This window comes from Schistocerca cancellata, chromosome 2, assembly GCF_023864275.1.
Source record: "Schistocerca cancellata isolate TAMUIC-IGC-003103 chromosome 2, iqSchCanc2.1, whole genome shotgun sequence".
Taxonomy (NCBI): domain Eukaryota; kingdom Metazoa; phylum Arthropoda; class Insecta; order Orthoptera; family Acrididae; genus Schistocerca; species Schistocerca cancellata.
Window position 1 is genome coordinate 211,909,452 of NC_064627.1, and position 16,070 is coordinate 211,925,521.

General features: G+C 41.6%; 1 protein-coding gene across 1 annotated transcript in view; it reads right to left on the minus strand.

The window, feature by feature from the left end:
* LOC126161541 (probable G-protein coupled receptor CG31760) overlaps positions 1 to 16,070 on the minus strand; it is a 439,386-nt gene that overhangs the window by 141,289 nt on the left and 282,027 nt on the right. Inside the window, exon 6 of the mRNA XM_049917466.1 lies at positions 7,068 to 7,200. Within this exon, the coding sequence (XP_049773423.1) occupies positions 7,068 to 7,200 (133 nt within the window). The remainder of the gene's footprint in view (positions 1 to 7,067; positions 7,201 to 16,070) is intronic.

The following is a 16,070-nucleotide window of genomic DNA, read 5'->3' on the forward strand; positions in this document are numbered from 1 at the left end:
ATTTAGCTGCCTGAAAATGAAACCGCAGGGTTTAATTCACTAGAGATGCAGGTGAAATATGTGTAGCAACACATGTGAAATATCTTAAATATATGTGAAACGTATTTGACATGAGGATACGTGGGGAAAGCCATATGTAACAAAAGCACATCCTAAATATGTGGAACTATTGGTTGAAGATTTCAACCATATTTGGTACATATATTAATTACAATCTGGAAAGACATATTGTTGGGGATAGAACCACCAGCCTCCTATTGATGTGAGGGTGACAACGTGGAGAGATAAGGGGGGCGGCGAAGAGGAGATGGCCTGACAGAGATGGGGAACAAGGAGGTGGACAGAGATAATGGGGAGAAGAAGTTCGATAAAGAGAGGGGGAGAGGGGAATGGAGCGAGAGGAGAAGAGGTGATGGACAGAGAAAGGAAAGAGGAGTGATCGGAGACAGGGGTAGGAAAAGACAGGCTGAGGGAGAGGGGAGACAGGAAGATGAACACAGAGAGGGGACGAGGAAATGTACACAGAAAGGCAAGAAGAGGAGAGGGACAGAGAGACGGGGAGGAGGGATGGGCAGAGTGGGAGAGGTGGAGATGGACAAAGGGAGAGAAAGGGGCAGATGAACAGGATGAGGGGGTGAAGGAGATGGATATACAGGGGATGCAGGAGGAGATGCACAGAGAGAGGAGGAAGAAGGAGGTTAACTAATACGTTGTTGGAATAAATACATGCCCAGACAACGCCAAATATTCAGCGATTTATTTTTCATATTTATGTTACGTGAAGTTCAGAAGTTAAATATCAATCAGTCCAAGCAACTCGATGCAAGATGATAAGCATTTTTCGTAAGAATGAGAATTCGGTGTGTGTTATTTATGACATATTTTGAAAAGTCTATGATCAAATGACGTAGCTGTTCAAACTGAGAGAAGAAAAAAAGCAATCAAAAAAGCTAATGGACAGAGTGAGACTCGAACCAATGACCACCACTCTCAAGCGATACTGATTTTTTTCCGTCTTCATGTATTTACGCTTCACGGAAATGCTAGTAGAACATGCAATTTTGTTTAAAAATCTGCATGATCTGGGAATAAAATATAGAGCCCCAAAACGGCAGGCGAACGTTGTACCGCACAGTTATATTGCCTGTCTAGAATATCGATCCTACCTCAGGGTATTAAAGACGATCGGAAAATTTCAAAGTTGATTTTCTCGAGAATGTTTTAGAGCTGTGTCGATTTGCTTTGACAATATCTGAATTCTGAATTTCACGTGCCATAAATATAAAAAATACAAAAATTCGATAGCTTTGTGATCTTCTTATGAGCCTATAACAGTTAGCAGTATCCGTGAAGGCCTATTGTATGCGTTTCTCCTTAAGTAATAGAAATAGCTTCCAAGTGACGCCAGTCCACCAAACTTGGATATAAGCCGACACACGGCTTCACTAAAATCAGTAGCAACAGTATCGTACAGTGCCATAAGTATGTCAGGACAGCATCAGGACAAAACTACAGTAACCCCAAGAAGAGCAAAGCTTGACATTGTTCAAATGATGGCAGTTATCGTTCACAGGATTCAGGACTAGGCCAAACTTAAAGACGGATCAGTGCAGGTGAACCTTGAACTACTGTCACACACCATCTTGCTACTGCAGTAAATTAATATTTGTAGTCCGCAGCTCGTGGTCGTGCGGTAGCGTTCTCGCTTCCCGCGCCCGGGTTCCCGGGTTCGATTCCCGGCGGTGTCAGGGATTTTCTCTGCCTCGTGATGACTGGGTGTTGTGTGATGTCCTTAGGTTAGTTAGATTTAAGTAGTTCTAAGTTCTAGGGAACTGATGACCATAGATGTTAAGTCCCATAGTGCTCAGAGCCATTACATTACATTAATATTTGTAAAGTTTATTTTGATAAATTATTCTGAACTGTTGGTAATCTGTTTTGCAAACCTATTTGGCCCTACGATGAGGCTGTAGAGTTTCTGCAGGCAAAGAAATCACCTAAGAACAGAAACTGCTTTCAGTTGGAAAGGGACTCTCTTCCAGCCAAGTATTTAAGTTGGACACCAAGAGTATTTGGTGAATACAACAGAAATGTAAAAAAGATAAAGTAGCAACAGAAGATCAGCCATTTTTCCGTAATTTGGACGTAGCCGAAAGTAACACATTCCCTGAAGTCAGTTTTTGTAAACGACAGGCTTTCTTTAGCAAGTTTGGTTGGGATACAGACGTCATTTCAGTGTTCTGTAAGCTCTGAGCATCAAAAGAGAAGCTTTGGTTGCAAACGGAAGTGCTCTCTTATTGGAGTATACCATTCTGACAGCGGTGAACAAGAAATTACTTGAAAATATACATCAACTAATTACTTTTTGTAAAAGTTCATTTTTGCTTAAACACGTTATAAGTTTTCATTTTCTTCCAATTTATGTAATACATTTAAGACTTCATCATTGTTGTCTTTATTTATATTTTATTTTGAACGCTGCAGCTGTTCTGAGCAAAATAACATTTTCTTTACCAATCACATTAGACAGGAATTAAGAATTGTAAATATCCTGACGTCTGCGATGATGTAAACGATTTGTATAAGTTTTCGCTAGAACTATCCCCGAAGTTAATTCATAACTGTGTGTGTTACACAAAGTTATACATTATTCTTGGACAAACAACAAGGCATATTCTCTGATAAACAAAAGATAAGTGTACAAACAGATTTTCATGTTCACAGAAGAGGAAGCAGCTGGAGTCATTTTTAGGCCTTTTGGTCACTTTATAGATAACAAAAAATAAAAGAATGCCATGTGGACTTCGTTAAGATAAAGGCCTATCCAAAACACATGCTATATCATCCTGCTGTGAGTACCGGTTTTTCTCTAGCGACAGATACCTCATCGATAGGTTTCTCATGCTGTTTATTCCAAACTAAACAAGTGAATGGCAAAACTGTCGTCCATACCATCAGTTTTTCGAGGCTTTTTTCTATATTTATGCACGTACCTATTCCACAATAGTGTTAGAAACAATTGCAATAGTGAAGGCATTTAAGTGTTTCACCTATTATTCAACTGGACACCACAGGAAAGTATACTATGACCGTAAAGCTCTAAGCTCTTTGATTGTACGCTTTTGCACTTGTGGCAAGTGCATTGTTCACTGTCACTGTTGCAATACGATTTTGAGATAACATGCGTGAAGTGAACAGCTAAAAGCCAACACAATTTTGAGATGATCACAAGAATTAATAAATCTCATTTGTAACCTAGACGACGAAAATGATATTCAAGTGTTGCTCATGAAGTACACAACGTACAGAACATGTTTTCCGGATCATTTCAGTAACTTGTCAGAACTGAAAGATACTGATTGTACCAAACAAGAGTATTTGTGATACATTGTATGTCGTACAGCAAGTGTCGTCGCTCCTCATAACAAATTCACTTTAAATGAAACAGCGTTTAATTCTGTGTGTATCACTAAAATTTATTTTATCCACTACGCGATTCGATGAATAATCTTTATCGTCAAGTGGAAGGCGACCTCTACGTAGTCGTCGTTAGTGGAAAGTTTTGATGATCTTGTGCAGTAATATGAGAGACGGCCATGAGGGTATATTGTGACTGGCTCAGTTGATAAGTAAGCGATCATCCACAGAACTTACAGATGCGATATAGCAGGTGGTTTAAAGATATTGTAGGTACTTACAGAGCAAGTGAAGCAGTATTTGTGGTACATTTTGCCACTTAAAATCACAGTTTCTTCCCGCTGTGCAATAGTCACGTAAGGTTTTTTTTTTACATAGCAAAGAAGTTACATTTTTTGGCAAAGATACTCAAAACTACAGATTTTACACAATTGAACCATTGAAAAAGTGAGACTGATTAAGGCAAGTATGTACATTTCCTATGTTACTGAGGCTCAGTGAAAGAAACATGTTCTAAATTTATTTAACAAGAGTATGAATTGAAAAAATTACTTCTGTATGTTGCACCATCCAACTGTTATAAATTTCGATATAATAGCATAATGAAAATGAAATATAGCTATGTAAATTGTGAAACTTTTTACAGGTGCACCATTATAGTAATAATTGTTATCACTTAACCATAAGACTAAAATTCTGTACATATAAAAACATGTAACTATACTGTCATGGCCGGCCGCGGTGGCCGAGCGGTTCTAGGCGCTTCAGTCCGGAACCGCGCGACTGCTACAGTCGCAGGTTCGAATCCTGCCTCGGGCATGGATGTGTGTGATGTCCTTAGGTTAGTTAGGTTTAAGTAATTCTAAGTTCTAGGGGACTGATGACCTTCAGTCCGGAACCGCGCGACTGCTACAGTCGCAGGTTCGAATCCTGCCTCGGGCATGGATGTGTGTGATGTCCTTAGGTTAGTTAGGTTTAAGTAATTCTAAGTTCTAGGGGACTGATGACCTCAGATGTTAAGTCCCATACTTTGTCATAACATTACAACGTAGAAATTTGTAAGTGCCTATTGCTGTAGATATTCCCACATTTTACAAAGCTATATTTCATTTTCATTATGCTATTACGCAGAAACGGGCAACACAAAGAATAATTTAATCAGTTCGTCTTGTTATTAAATGTATCTGAAACATAATTCTTGTCAATGAGCCACTGTGACACAAGAAATGTATACACATTATTTATTCAGTCTCCAGTTTGCAATGGTTCTGTTAGATAATAGAGATAAAAATTTATTTGGCGAAAAATGTAACTTTTTGGCTATATTATAACAACACTGCGAGACAGATGTAGAACGGAAAGGAAATGCGATATTCAGTGCAATTTTTTTTGCACAAATACTACCTCAATTGCTCTGTAAGTACTTATAATATCTCTAACCAGACAAGAGCAAACTTTTGTGACTTGCAGGTCTGATTCGCATAATTAAGCTCGTGGGCAGCCTCGTCACGTGACTGGACAGCAGCGCTCTTAGTGCATGAAGTCAGAACTATAGCGTTCATGGAGTAATGCACCGATCTGAATGGCACCCGTTCCCGACACGCCATGCCAACAAATTATGCCTTAAATCTGCCGTTTTTGAAAGAATATTCATTTTATGTTCATCCAATCTTGAGATGTTTACATTTATTTAAGCATCGTGAACAATGACATTTTACAACAGCTGTCTTAAGACTTACGCTGCGAAATTCTATAACGCCGTTAGTGAAGAAACAATGCTCAAAATGTAAACACCGAAAACTGAATGTCAGGCATCTTGAAATATCAGAATGGAAAAATAAATGTCTATAAAAGTAATTGGTTGCGGCCAGTTCATTAAAAATTCCCTTTAGTATCAACAGCTGCAATATTCTAACACGTCCATGCGCTGTCTTCCCCGAATTTTTTTCCGCGGGCCGGATTTAAACGAACTGCGAGCCGGATCTGACCCGTCGGCCACCGGTTGCCCACCCGTACTCTAAACCGGTATACCGGGTGATCAAAAAGTCAGTATAAATTTGAAAACTTAATAAACCACGGAATAATGTAGATAGAGAGGTAAAAATTGACACACATGCTTGGAATGACATGAGGTTTTATTAGAAGCAAAAAAAACGAAGTTCACAAAATGTCTGACAGATGGCTCTGGACAGCAAAACGTCAGTGACTGCGCATGACAATCGTTTATAAAAGGAGCTGTAATGAGAGAGAGAATCAGATGCGCCAGCAGTCGCAGCATGTTGACGTTACCTGAAAAGGCGCTTTTAGTGAAGCTGTATTATCAGAATGGGGAATGCACTAGTTCATCGTTACGAGCCTATCGCCACAGAATGGGGATTCGAACGGGTAAAGGTCCGTTGGCAAATGCAGTTGTGACGAGAATGATTTCGAAGTTCGAAGCCACGGGTTGTTTAAACGATAGACCCCGTAGTGGCCGACCGAGCGCAAAGCGTAATGCTGTTGAGACAGTTCAGGAAGAAATGGAGACTGTAGCGGGTTTGTCTATGCACGGGGAAGTCAGCGCTCGTGCACCGGCATTCCATACACTACTGTTTGGTTGGCACTTAGGCGTACCCTCCGATGCTATCCGTACAAAATCCATCGACATCATGAACTGTTACCTGGCGATTTAGTGAAGCGGAGGGCATTTGCGGTGTGGGCGTTTCAAAAGATGGCGGAAGATGACGATTGGTTGAGTAACGTGTTGTGGACCGACATTTCACGCTCCGAGGATCTGTCAACGCCCACAACTGCAGAATTTGGGCTACCGAAAATCCTAGAACTGTCGTGGAAACTCCATTGCACGACGAGAAAGTCACGGTATGTGTTGGATTTACCACATCTACCGTTATCGAGCCATTTTTCTTCGAGGAAATGCGTGATTCTGGTTTTGTAACACCGTGACGGGTGATAGGTACGCCGATATGTTACAGAATCTCATCATTCCCAGCCTGGCTGATAAGCACATGCTGGAACGTACGATGTTTATGCAGGATGGCGCTCCACCCCATATTGCTAGACGGGGGAAAGATCTCTTGCGCGCAACGTTTGGTGATGATCGTGTGCTCAGCCGCCACTTTCGTCATGCTTGGCCTCCCAGGTCCCCAGACCTCAGTCGTTGCGATTATTGGATTTGGGGTTACCTGAAGTCGCAAGTGTATCGTGATCGACAGACATCTCTAGGGATGCTGAAAGACAACATTCGACGCAATGCCTCACCATAACTCCGTACATGCTTTGCAGTGCTGTTCAAAACATTATTCCTCGACTACAGGTATTGTTGAGGAATGATGGTGGACATATTGAGCATTTCCTGTAAAGAACATAATCTTTGCTTTGTCTTACTTTGTTATGCTAATTATTGCTATTCTGATCAGATGAAGCGCCATCTGTCGGATATTTTGTGAACTTCTGTATTTTTTTCGGTTCTAATAAAATCCCATGTCATTCCAAGCATGTGTGTCAATTTGTACCTCTCTATCTACATTATTCCGTGAATTATTCAGTTTTCAAATTTGTACTGACTTTTTGATCACCCGGCACACTGGCCCTACGGTTACATGAAGGAAAGAGAAATCGTCACTGAAGCAGGCATAGCGGTGGCGTCTCACCTGAAGGGCCAGTTGTAGGGCGCCAGGCAGGGCGAAGGGTCGCGGCAGGTGGCACAGCCGGGCGCGCAGCGGAAGCACCGGAACAGCTCGTCGTACAGCGAGCTCACGTTCTGTTCGCGCTCCTGCCATGCCGCTGCAACACCATTTGTCTGCGTTATGGACTGTTACACATGATATCTACCATAAGTTGTATTTTCTACAGTTACGTTAAGTTGAACAATCACGAAGTAGCTACAGCAAAATAACACTGTTACTGTTACTACAGGGTGGACATAAAGTTCCTCCTTCACTTCTTATTCTAATATTTTTATAACACAAATTTTTTGTAAAAAAAAGCAAATTACCACATTTGAATACATGATATGGGCAGTCATCTGTCCATTTTTTCAGTATTTGCACTGCGTCTCGCTTGCATCCTAAAGTCTGGCCCACAGACTGCGCTATAGGATTTTGGTCGGGTCTGCTTCCAGGCCAGTCATTCCAAGCATCAGCGAATGTTCTCTTCCGAAGCACTGTTATTTGGGTGTGTTAGCTGTTGCTTCGTCTTCCATAAGAAGAGCGTTGTCTGGCTTTGGGGAAAGATCATTCTGGAGTGCTTCAGCATAAGACGGGAGCAATCCTTTCCTGACAATGATCAACACTGACGGTCTTTTTTGCATCAGCCGCGTGCAGTCTAAGGACTGCCAGCAGTGAATATTATCTTGTTTTCGTTTGTGGACTGGGGAAATTTTCTCTGGATCATGTATAGGATTAGGCAGTTTGATCGTTTGACTCTGCATAGACCTGTATCTTTAAACAAAATGCCCATCCTTTGGCTCTTTCCTTCAGCGTTGGCATCGCTGGGACCATCAGACATTCTTCTTTCGCAAAATGCCTGATGATCAACAATTTTTTTCTGACAGCATAGGTTTTGTTGATAGGACATAAGTGTGTTCTTTTATGCCCATCTTTCTGACAAGGTTTGAGGGACTTCGGCCGTTCACTTATGTAACTAAATGGAACATCCACAGTCGTCCTTTCGATGTTATTTATTATATGGCTACCAGTTTCGGTGATTCAATACGCCATCCTCAGGCCTTAACAGACGCTGAGGGGGCTAACTACAATTATCAGCTACCAAATAGTTGATGGTAGGAGACACAGCCTCTTTGTTATAGTCTACGGAAACCAGTTCACAGATGTTGGCCCCTGATGGAATCGTAAACTATTGCAGTTAAGCCCCTCAGCGTCAGTTGAGGCTTGAACATGGTGTATTGAATCTCCGAAACTGGTAGTCCAATGATAAATAATATCGAAAGGACGGCTGTGGGTGTGCCATTTTACTACGTAAGTATGTTTTGTCTATCTGTTACAGTTGTCCAACGGATGGTCTGCTGTGTTTACTGTCAGTCAACTGCTCGACTACCAACGCCATGTCCTTTACCATTTGCCTAATTTTATTTAATGTTTTGTGGGACTATTGTTGGTCGTCTAACTCTGTTCCTGTTTCTAACATTACAGTCACCTCTGTGTATCCAAATTCTGACGGTTGTTGAATCAACGTTGGATGTTTTAGCCATTTCTGTATTAGAAACTCTAGTGGCAGGGTGGCCTTGAATCTTGAAACGAATATGTTCTCGTTTTGGTCCTGTTTTTAATTGGAGCCTTAAAATAGACGAAAAACACAAATAACCATACAGCAGCAAAAAGACAACCTTAAAAATTAATTTAAATAAGCAGTGTGTAAATCCATTAAATTGAAGAAACTTAATCTTTTACAACAATGTCTTTTTTATCTCCTTAATTAAAATTTAGAGGTGACATTAATTTTTTCCGTTCTTCCATTGGATAAATACATGAGAGTACCTAACGAAACTATTTAGCGATAAATTTTCGTTAACTTCTCAGGTACAAGTGTGTTAAACATATAAAAATAATCTTCTAAAAAGAATTGCACCACAACAACAACATTTACCAATAGCAGACAAACAACTGTCGGAATGTGTTCATTACTATTCATCAAGTAAAACACAATAGCATAAAGTTCATACAGCCAAAGTGGTAGTAACATCAAACGTTGGTGGCTTTGTTTACAAAAAAAGGGCAACTGCTAGTAGGACTCGTCCACTGAGGGTTCCGTGAAAACTTAACTATCTATATGGGAATCGAGAATCGCAATGATTTTTACCTTTTATCAGTATAGATCCTGGCGGGATACTGGTCCTGGGAATTCCAAGACCGTATCAAAATCTCTACAGTAGTTCCTCAGACTAGCCTGGACATACAAAAGGAAGTGAGGAAGGGACTTCAGCTTATGCACATAGAGGGAGAAGATGTAATAAAACATTTTTATTTACTTACTAAAACATGACTACAACTTCTATTTTATGTCCACGTGCAATAATGTTCGTCTATTATGATTTGACGGATGATGAATGCAGTAATTGTTCAAACTGCAAAAGATACTTTTTGTGTCATATCAACAATTCAACAAGTTAAAGATTTTTTTTACTTTACTTGTGCTATGAATCCTATCTTCCTGCCGAATTTTTTGATTCCAGGTCAACGGGAAGAATCATACAGGTTTTTGTGAGTGAATTTGCTGATATCAAAATTTGTGGGATAAATGACCGAATCTTTTGGTTGCTTATGGCTTAGTAGCTTAAAATTTTTACACCGCCAAACAACCATAACTTAAATATGTGACATAAATCTGAACTCGATACGCCAACCTGTCCCAGAGAAAAAGACGTTTTCAAATACGGTCAGATAGACATATGGGTAAACAATGAGAAAAAAAGTCCTATGATATTTTCGGATGTTGTCCTGAACGTGTTCTGTGAAACCTTGCATCTTGCCAAATTTCATGATTCTAGGTCAACAGGAAGCACCCCACATCTTTTGATGAGTGAGTTTCGAGTATAAAAATATGAGATATAAATGGTCGTATCTTTTTGACTGAAGTGACTTAGAAGCTTAAAATTTTTACACCTACAATGGACAACAGACGTAAATACGTAATACGTGACGTAAATTTGAACTCGATCCGTCGGTCTGTTCCTGAGAAAAAGTGTTCTTAACAGACAGGCAGATACACAGACAGACAGACGAAAAAAGGAGCGATCCTATAAGGGCTGCGATTTCATAGATTGAGGCACGGAACACAAGAAAGGGACAAACTTTCCGTCAACCCTGTATTAGTAATGTTAACGACCATATTATTACAGAATGGCAGTTAATTAATTAATGATCACATCGGCACTGCATGTTCTGTGGTAAGAATTTTGAGCCATGTACGCCTCCGATACGTGTCGAAAGCGCGGTTAGTAACAGCCTACGCACGTGGTCCGTCGCGTCGACTTAACGCTGCACAGAATCAACTCGGCCTCAGTTGCTGTCGATTGTTAACAGGAGGACGGCCATTCAACAGCAGCTCCTTGCAGTTATATGACACATGGCCGCCGCGATCAATTGCCGGATCTGAGTAGCACTTAGAGAGTCTGCATTACTGATGTGTGAATTACATGCCTGAGAAATGTGACACTCGAATTTGGTGGAAGACGACCTTGGTACTGAGTGTGTTGTGTCACAGCTACATACAGTACAGACAGGGTGGAATATCTGTGCCATATGGACTTGATTCGTCTATCTGTTCCTGAGAAAAAGGGTTCTTAACAGACAGACGGTTTGTGACCATCTTTGTGTGTAAACTCTACGTGAAGCTATTTGTAGTTACCTGTCGTGCCGAGTGGTTACCGTTTGTGTGTTTTGAGTTTCCTTTAACGCCAGTGTTGTTAAGATGCGTTTGTCGGTAGTCTTGTTGATAAACTTGCCTTTGCTCTACGCTTATTTCTTTCTGTTGCCTTTGTGTTCCCTAGATAATTTATGAATATTACTAGTCATTCCTGTAATGTGTGCTCAGCATAGAGGCAGATTCAATTTTCTGTCTTAGTGCAAGCTGTGTGCGTGTTATTGTTTAAAATTTTATTATACACCTTTCTAACGGAATATGAACACAAACCCCTGGTCTCCGTCTGTTCATGTTATAAATATTCCTGCTGCAATTTTGTCAAATAAAGAGATGATTGGTGACCGTGGCTGTTATACGAAAACTGCTGACGGTGTACAGCAACCAGCCACAAATTGGCTTTAGGTTACTTTATACAAAAGGTAGCGGTGCTGGTTTCGAATTTATACGGCTGATCATCAGACGGCTTTCCTGTTTTCGTCAAACGCATGAACGTAAAGCCTAGTTTACACTACTGCAATAAGCCGGAGACGTAAGTACAGAAACCCGTACCTGTATATTACAAGTACTGACTGTGGCTGTTGAGACACTTGTCCCACTGTGACACAAGGCGGTGAATGGTTGTCTCACAAAGTTCCCGGGCCTGCGATGTTAACCAGTTCCACAGGTACAGCTGGATGTCGTCGTCCGAGTTGAATCGTTTGTCCCTCAGAGCCTTTTTAAGGGGACCAAAAATGGCGTAATCACAGATAGAGAGGTCCGGGCTGTATGGAGGGTGGCCGAGAACCTCCCATTTGAATTTCTGCAAGAGTGTTGGCGATATGAGGCTTTACATTGTCGTGGAGCACAATGACCCCACGAGTGAGATTGCCTGGTCGTTTTGATTTGATCGCTTGGCGCAGGGTGGTAAGGTTTGCGAGTAACGCTGGGCACTCACTGTTATCCCGTGCTGCAGGAAGTGAATCGGAAGGGGCCCGTCTTGCTGAAAGGAGAATGTCAGCATAACCTTTCCTGCACTCGTGTGGACGGCGACGTCTAGCTGTACGTGCGGAACTGGTTAACATCGCAGCCCCGGGAACTTCATGAGACAGCCGTTCACCACCTTGTGTGTCAATGGGAAAAGTGTCTCAGCAGCTAGGGTCAATACTTCTAAGATACAGGTCTTGGTTTGTGTAATTATGCCTCCGGATCGTTTCTCTTCGAACGCCCCTTATATATGTATACACATAATGTAAAGCACCATTAACACACGATGAAGATTCACCGCATATATGGAAGTGCTTCATATAGTCTTCGCTGCTGCATGAACACAAGCATTCAACACTGGAATGCAAGGGCGCGCATTTTTCAAAGGTACCACCAACCCAAGGAAATTTTATCATTTGGGAAAACAAAAAGTGAAAGCTAATGTAAAATGTATCTTAACGTGAACGAGCCATCTGATGATGGACCTGTCGGTTCTAAACCGTTAACGGCCGTATTTAAATAATGAATAGCATTATAAAAATACCGAGCAAGGTGGCGCAGTGGTTAGCACACTGGACTCGCATTCGGGAGGACGACGGTTCAATCCCTTCTCCAGCCATTCTGATTTAGGTTTTCCGTGACTTCCCTAAATCGCTTCAGGCAAATGCCGGGATGGTTCCTTTGAAAGGGCACGGCCGATTTCCTTCCCCATCTTTTCCTCACCCGAGCTTGCGCTCCGTCTCTAATGACCTCGTTGTCGACGGGACGTTAAACACCAATCTCCTCCTCCTCCATTATAAAAAGTGGCTGTTTGCTGCTATCTTCTCTGTAGGAGCCCACCTATATTCACATTTCCTTTTATCCAGTTACGTGAATAAACAGAATGTTTGATCACGGTCTGGACAAATCCCACGTGAGATTCGTGAACGCCCTTTACATTTCATAGACGTTACCGTATGGTGCGCAGTATGAAGACCAAGGATAACAGGCTCATAGATTTTTGAAACGAAAATAGTATTACTTTAATTGTTAATGACGACCGTTAAAAACAGATATCTAGAGAATATTTAATTTCTGAGCTATAGAGTCGGAACTCCTAACATGGGAACATTTTCTTTCAGCAAGACGTTTCAACAAGCCGTGAAAGTCTTTAGACAAGGAAATTATTGCAAAAGACATTTGCAATGTGATCAAGTATTTGGAGATTTGGTGACATTCATTGGCCTCCCAGATATTTGTTGTGGGGTTTAGTCTAAAGTATATGTCAATAAACCAACAACTAAGAGGATCTGAAAATAGCAATAAGAAATGAAATTCAGTTGATACCAATGGTAAAATCTGGAAAAGTTATGGAAAAAGTATTTGTTTATAATTGTTTGGAAGGCTTACGATTCAACAGACGGTACCCAAATTCTGCGATTTTCAAAAAATAAAGATGTTTACTACTTTTGTGCATTTTCGCTTATCATTCTAATTACTACTTCAGTTTTTTAGCTGAAAGTGTAAGACGAATAAAATTACAATAAATATAAATGCGGTCGTTAGTCGTTATCGGACACTACAACCTGTTCTCCACACGCTAAGTTTCAAGGGAGATAGTAGCAGACAAAGGAATCTCCACCTATCTGCACCAAACATAGGGATGGTTCGGGTAAGAGTGACCGTGTGTGTGTGTGTGTGTGTGTGGACGGGGGGGGGGGGGGGGAGGGAGGAGGGGAACAGGCTGCGCTCTCTTCGCGAATTCCTGGCACTACACACTTACTTACTGCTTCTGCATGGTTCGCGTGATATAAAAACGGAAATCATTAATATGAAATACGTATTTGCCTTAGAAGTAGGTAGATATGTAGGCGAGTATATTACTGGTACAACAAGGGATTAGCGCTTGTTTTAAAACGCTGATCTCTCACTCTCTCTCCCACTCTCTTGTCGGGACCTCTGTACTAGAAAGTCGCAAAAGACGGGAGCGCTGAACGCAGAATGATATTATTACAAAGAAACATAACAATGTATAAATAATACTAAATAAGATCAAATACTTAAAAGCTTCAAATTCTGCGTCAGCGTTATTACTTGCCATACCGAACCTACGACTTATCTTAAAGGTTAGCTTAAGGAAAGGCAAATCTAAGTTTATAGCATTTGTAGACTCAGAAAAAGCTTTTAACAAAGTTGACTGGAACACTCTGTTTGAAATTCTGAAGGTAGTAGAGGTAAAATACAGGAGACGAAAGGTTATTTACAACTTGTACAGAAACCTGACGGCAGTTATAAGAGTCGAGGGGCATGAAAGGGAAGCAGTCGTCCAGAGTGAGTGAGACAGAGCTGTAGCCTATCACCAAAGAAATATTTGGAGTAGAAGTTGAAGTTCAGGGAAAAGAAGGGACTGCCGATGGCACTTTAATTCTGTCAGAGAAAGCAAAGGACTTGGGAGAGAGTTGAACGGAATTGACAGTGTCTTGAAAGGAGGATATAAGATGAACATCAATAAAAACAAAACATAATGGAATGTAGTCGAATTAAATCAGGTGATGCTGAGGGAATTAGGTTAGGAAACGAGACACTTAAAGTAGTAGATGAGTTTTAGTGTCTGGGCAGCAAAATAACTGATGACGGCCGAAGTAGAGCGCATATAAAATGTAGACTGTATATAGCATGAAAAGCATTTCTGAAAAATAGAAATTTGCTGACGTCGAATAAGTGTTAGGAATTCCGTTCTGAAGGTGTTTGTCTGGAGTGTAGCCATGTATGGAAGTGAAACATGGACATTTAACAATGTAGACAAGAAGAGAGCAGACGGTTTTAAAATGTGGTGCTACAGAAGTATACTGAAGATTAAAGGGGTAGATCACGTAACTAATAAGAAGGTACAGAACAGAATTGGGGAGAAGAGGAATTTGCGGCACAACCTGGCTAGAAGAAGGTATCGGTTGTTAGGACACATTCTTAGAGATCAAGGGATGACCAGTTTAGTATTGGAGGAAACTCTGGGGGCTGAAAATCGTAAAGGGAGACCAAGGGATGAACGCAGTAAGAAGGTTCAGAATGATTTAGGTTGCAGAAGTTATTCGAAGATGAAGATGCTTGTACAGGATAGAGCAGTGTGGAGATCTACACCAAACAAGTCTTCGAACTGAAGACCACAACAACACCCTCCTCTTCCTCCTATACAACTATCTTTCACGATTTTCAAACAATGCATTAGTAAAGCAAAGCCCCTTATCCTGGCCTTCATGGTCCAATTGGACCCGACCGACAGCCGTGTCATCCATTGACAGTTGCGTCATGGGATGTGATGTGGAGGGGACGGGGTCAATACTCGGTTCTCCTAGGTATTGGCGGCTTTCTTGACATCGGAATCGCTATTTCTCATTCAAGGAGCTCCTCAGTTATTTTCACGACTCTGACTCCTTTCCATACCAACCCTCCTGCCATGGAAAAATCCCCAGCAGTACCGGGAATGAAACCCGGGTCATCCGAATAGTAGCCAAACACGCTGACCAAGGAGCTACGTAAGCTGACCAACAAAGTATTAGGAATTATTAAATTGTCATCTGTGAAAAACGCTTCTCGGCAACATTCGGATCCGTTCCTCTCTCCTCTTTTATTCCTTTCCCCCAGCCACGTTCTCTTACTACTTTCCATTTTGTTCTATTTCATACCATCGGATTCCAGTCCCCTACCACAATTAAATTTTCGTCTCGCTTCACTATCTGCAACGTACTTCATTTGAACACTGGCGGTGAAAGTGGCCGCAAGTGTAAGAGAAAAGAATTACTGAGGGTTGGTAGTTTGAGACTCCACCACACAACCGTTCGCATACGATTATCTAACAGAGTGAACGGTTACGAAATGTAGGTTCCGTAACGTCCAGAGCTCACACAGGGCTTTGTGGACAATCTGACGCCATTCTGCTGATACGAGCTTATTCTCAGCATTATTGCCGAGACACTATCGATGGGACTGTGATAGCCACATTCTATCACAAAAGGCCCTCGCCTTAGCGGAGAGAAATGAGAGAGAGAGAACAAGTAAATGCAGTGTTCCGTGTCCGTACCTCTATGACCCAGGTAGGCGTTTGAAAGTCCCTGACCAGATCGCACGCCAGCCTAGAGCGGAAAGCTGTGCCACGGGCCATTAGTTGGACTTTCGCTGTGCCGCTGAGCCGTCCAATCTGATCAAAGTCTGGCTGGCGAGGGAGCAAATTTCGTACAGCGCATTGCATCGAGTGATCGATGTTTCTGGCTGTACTCTGCACACTGCAGAAGTCCGTTGGCGGCTACTGCCTGTTTCATCATTCATTCGTTCCA